Source organism: Solanum dulcamara, chromosome 12 (genome assembly GCF_947179165.1).
Source record: "Solanum dulcamara chromosome 12, daSolDulc1.2, whole genome shotgun sequence".
Taxonomy (NCBI): domain Eukaryota; kingdom Viridiplantae; phylum Streptophyta; class Magnoliopsida; order Solanales; family Solanaceae; genus Solanum; species Solanum dulcamara.
Window position 1 is genome coordinate 8,452,884 of NC_077248.1, and position 4,858 is coordinate 8,457,741.

Sequence of the window (4,858 nt, forward strand, 5' to 3'; positions counted from 1 at the left end):
TGCCCATGGTCTAGACCCATGCACCCCCATGTTGATGCATATCCATGATGAGTTCGAGGATGAGAATTGATAATTTCATTCAGCAATCCTAATTTTGTCTCATGAATCTAAGAGTTTTCAACCATATGTTACACGAGACATGACTTGAGTTTCACAATATGTATAGTTTCATGAACTCATGATAGGTCATGAAAGACTAGAGAGATCATATTAGTTATGGATGTTCTCAGATCAAACTTTCTTGAATGAATTATGCTTATGACTTTTTTCTCTAAACTTTTTCAGTGATTCTTCCTTTTCAGTCCTAATAGCGATGTTGATAATAGTAGACTGAGTTGAGTGAGAGTAAATGAGGGGAAGTGAGTATTTTTTGATTGTGATAGTTGTGTTGTACTTGTCTAGATAAGGATAGAGGTGTGGAAGAGGAGCGAGATGAGACTTTGTGATGTGCAATAGATAGGTAAGAGTATGTTAGTGTGTCTCTGGGTAAGAGCTCATGCAATAATGAAGGTAGAAGTGTTATAGTAGGCTTGACAATTATTAGATGTGGTTGAGGTGGTTAGAGTGATAAGCTTGAGTGTGTGGTTGTCACTATGAGAGTGATGATAGTAGGCTATTGATGACTTTTGGGTGATGATTGTGAGTGTTTATATGAAATGGCAGGGAAGAGTAGTATTCTATAAGTAAAAAGTCCCTCTGAAAGTATAGAGTATGAATTCGAGGGTTAGATTTGTATAACTATGATAATATTAGGACTAGCACCTTGGGACTTAGAGCTAGGCTTGAACTTGGTAAGAGGAATGTTGAGGGGAGCATTTGAGGTTGTAGCTCTTCTCTCATCCCTATTATGATGTCTTCTAGCGAGTGAGCTCTCTATCTTTGAGTGGGTTGGACCAGACTTGGTTCACCAAGTTGTAGAGGAAGTGAAAACCATTTCAGAGAGTGTGAAAATTGAGATGAAGAAAAAAGACTTGAAGTTTGAGATGAATGATTGAATGTACGTGAATGGTGTTATGAGGCTTGGAAAGAAGGAGAAGCTTGGGCACCGATAGTCTTAGAAAACATTTACTGCTAAGAACAAAACTAATTTAATTGTATCCTAAATTTTTTAAATAACAAATAATTTGAAACACATATTTTTAATATCTAATACATATATTTTGAGACGCAGATAGTATTAACATAAATCTAAAATCTTTGTTTCATCTTCTTCGATGAAATTAATTTCAACAAACTCCTTGTTTCTAGAATTCCATGTAAACGCTAAATTTCCAAGACGAAAAATAAAACCGTACTTTATCAAACATAAGTCTTTCGAGATTCTTGTCATCTTGTGATCTTAATTTCCTAGATAATGCATGACAGAAATAATTTCACATATTTTGAATAGTTTAATTCTATTTTAAAGTGAGAAATAACTTGACCCATGTGCTTTTTTAAATGTTTCAATTTGTAGTGATCGCAATTTTTATCAGTTATAGAATTTTATTAGGTACGTTATTGTTATAATTTTAACCACTATCTAGAATGACAAAAATAATTTCATATATTTTGAATAGTTTAGATCTATTTTTAAATGAAAAATAATTTGATTGATTATATATTATTAGAAATAATCCACTCTAAAAAAAATTTCAATAGACTTTATTATTTTATCATCAATATTTTTTTTATTAATTAATTCTCTCTCTACATATTGACATATTTATTACTATAAAATTCATGTTCACATTTCCAATGACCTCAATCAAATTCCTAAGAGAATAACCTTTATTATAATAATTATATAAATTTTATATATTCTCATAATAATAAATGTTTTTAAGGTTTGAAATAAATATTTTAGTGGCTCTTGCTAACTCGCAGATTAGCTAGCAAGAACATTGACAAAGGGTAGTTGAAGAAAATAATCAACAATGGACAACTTATGTTATACTAATAACAAAAAGTCATCTCTAATCCTATTTAACGGTGAATTAGCAATAGATGATTCAAAAATTCAGTTAGATATGAATTATTTAATGACGAATTTCAGAGTTGTTCTTTTTTTAATTTCTAGCATAACATTTCATTCTTTTAGGGAATTATCTTAAGAATATGATGACATCTTATATTATCCAATTTAAGAAGTCCAATAAGCCTAAATAAGTCAAGAGCGCAAATTTGGCTCAATCTAATTAAGGACTCCCAAAATTATATTTCACTCTGTGTAATGTGGTAATGGATGTTTTTCTCTTTAAAAACTACATATACTAGTATTAATTAATGTTCCATACATCTTCATATTGCTAATTAGGTTAATTTCTTGGCCTGAGAAAAAAATGTCCCAAAAAATGAAAAAAGAAAAAGAAAAATGTCCATGGATGCAGAAAGTCATAAAAACTACAAAGTTGATATAACAATTTCCCTATAGAATACAACAAACAATAGGTAACTCTTCAAATCAAACGTGCATGATATACTATAATTTTAACTTAAATGTATGATAAGACGTTAAATGCGTTGATAATATAAAAAAATTTATACTATCATCACATGTAACTTCAATTTTAAACTAATTGATCAACACTTAACGATTGGTTTAAGATGTCTTGGATGAGGTTCAATATGTTGAGTCGAGAAGTTCCATTTTCTTCCATGGTCATTCTTGCTACCATCCCAAGTTCTTTAGATCGAATTCTTCTCTTTTCTCCTTCTTCTCCTCCATCCATTAGTTCCTCTATAGCATTTGCAACTTGTTCTTTGCAAACAAGTACTCCAACTTTCTCTTCTTCTCCCCATCTAACTGGAAATTTAACTCCAACTTCAACTCCAATCTTCAAAACTTCAACAATTAACTTCTCATTGAAGAATTGTTCTGCAAACATAGGCCATGTGATCATAGGCACACCACAACTTACCCCTTCTATTGTTGAATTCCAACCACAATGTGTCAGGAATCCCTTTATGGCTGGATGTGACAATATAAGAACTTGAGGGGCCCAACCTTTAATCACAAGCCCCCTCCCTTGGATTCTCTCCTCGTACTTCGTGTCTTTCAACCATTTCTCCAATTCGAGAAAATTTTGATCTGCGGTCTTTATTACCCAAATAAACGATTGTTTTGATGCTTCTAAACCTAGCCCAATTTCTATCAACTGCGATGCGATTAGCCTGCATTGGCTACCAAGACAACAATAAAGGACGGACTTATTTTTCATCGTATCGAGCCATTTTAAACATTGCTTATCATCAATTGAAGGTTTATTCCCCCTTTGGTACATATCCATAACATTTTTATTGCAAAGTGAAACTGGTCCAATGCACCATACCTTTTTGTTAATAGCTTTTTCATATTCCTCGGCACATCCATGCTCCAATTCTGCAAAACTATTAACCACCACTCCATAAGCGCTTAATTCAGCTTCTTGCATCTGACCTCGAATATCATCCAAGTCTGGTAATTGCACGAAAGCCCCTGGAAGTTGATTTTTCGCTATTTCAATCCTTAGTGGAAGTCCTGGCACAACGAAAGGTTCTATATCCGATTTGACATTCAAATAAGGTCTATGAATCTTCAAATTATGTGAACTTAACAAAGAAAAACAACACATCCCGTGGAAAACAAGCCTTGGGACGTGGAATTTTCGCGCTGTTTGTGAAGTCCATGAGAGACACTTATCTGAAATTATGCAACTTGGAGGGGTAATTTGGTCTTGCAAAAAATTCTCCAATGGATTTTGTAACATATTAAGTGCTGTATAAAAGTTTCTTATGAGGTCACGTGAAGGGACACTATCAAGATTTTCACAACCAATTGGTAAACCAACTTCTTCACTAGGAAATGGGATTTGAATGAGTTCAATATCTAGGCCGATTTCTTTTGTCCGATTGATAATTGTTGCGAATCTTGACGCGTTGTGTGGTGTAGTTACTAGACTAACCTTCACACCATGCTCCGCCAATAGCCTAGCCATGTCTATCATGGGAATCATATGGCCTTGTGCTAGTAATGGAATTAACACAAAATGAAGTTTTTGAGGAATATTGGTTGCCATTGTTGAAGAAAATTAAAGAAAAAGGCTAGCTTGTAATATTTGAAAGAAAAATAGGGCTTTTAGATGGAAAAGAAGACTTGCATTTGCCTTAAAAAAATATTTTAAGTCTTGGAAGGATAACTTGACTTGTTCTTAGGTTATAGAAGAGTTTTGGTTTAATATAAGATGACGATAATGGGATGGATGGAGGTAGGTTGGATAGAGGAGTTAGTTAGAATCTCATTTGCTGAAAATATATACTGTGTAAATAGGCACCGGCCGAATTATCCAAATTTCAATTATATTGATTTCTAACAACTAAGTTCTAGATTTAGTAATATAGTATGTATATATTTAATAAATATAATGTTTTAACAAAAGTTGTCGGTTCGATCAAATTCATATCTAGGCTTCTATCTCCACTTCTGTAAAATATATATAAGTCGTTGAATACGCCTGACACGAGGAAAAATTCTGGTAAAATAGCAAAGGAAGTTTTGTAAAATTAGGTCTTAAGCTAACTCACACCCCCAAAAGCACTCAAAGAGAGGAGGATTGCCCAAATCTTATAAGAAATTCACTCATCTCATTAACCGAGACTTTTATCATTCTCCAATACCCCCCTCATGCTTAGCATGTGTGTGGGCAATTTTAATTTCGGGGGCCCAACATTGGGTGATGCAGGTGTTACTCTGATTCCATAAAAATTAGGTCTAAGGCCTAATTCACACCCAAAAGCTAGCTCAAAGAGAGGAAGGTTGTCCAAGTCTTATAAAGAGTCCACCATCTTAGACTTTTGCCATTCTCAATAGGTTTAAGAATTACTCTCTACATTTCAAAAC

The 4,858-nt window shown here is 33.4% G+C and overlaps 1 protein-coding gene across 1 annotated transcript; it reads right to left on the minus strand.

Annotated features, from left to right (window-relative positions):
* Positions 1-2,375: 2,375 nt before the first annotated feature.
* LOC129876989 (UDP-glycosyltransferase 73D1-like) lies at positions 2,376-4,217 on the minus strand. Its single transcript, XM_055952466.1, has one exon. The coding sequence runs from the start codon at positions 4,035-4,037 to the stop codon at positions 2,550-2,552; it is 1,488 nt and encodes a 495-aa protein (XP_055808441.1). The 5' UTR covers positions 4,038-4,217; the 3' UTR covers positions 2,376-2,549.
* Positions 4,218-4,858: the final 641 nt, after the last annotated feature.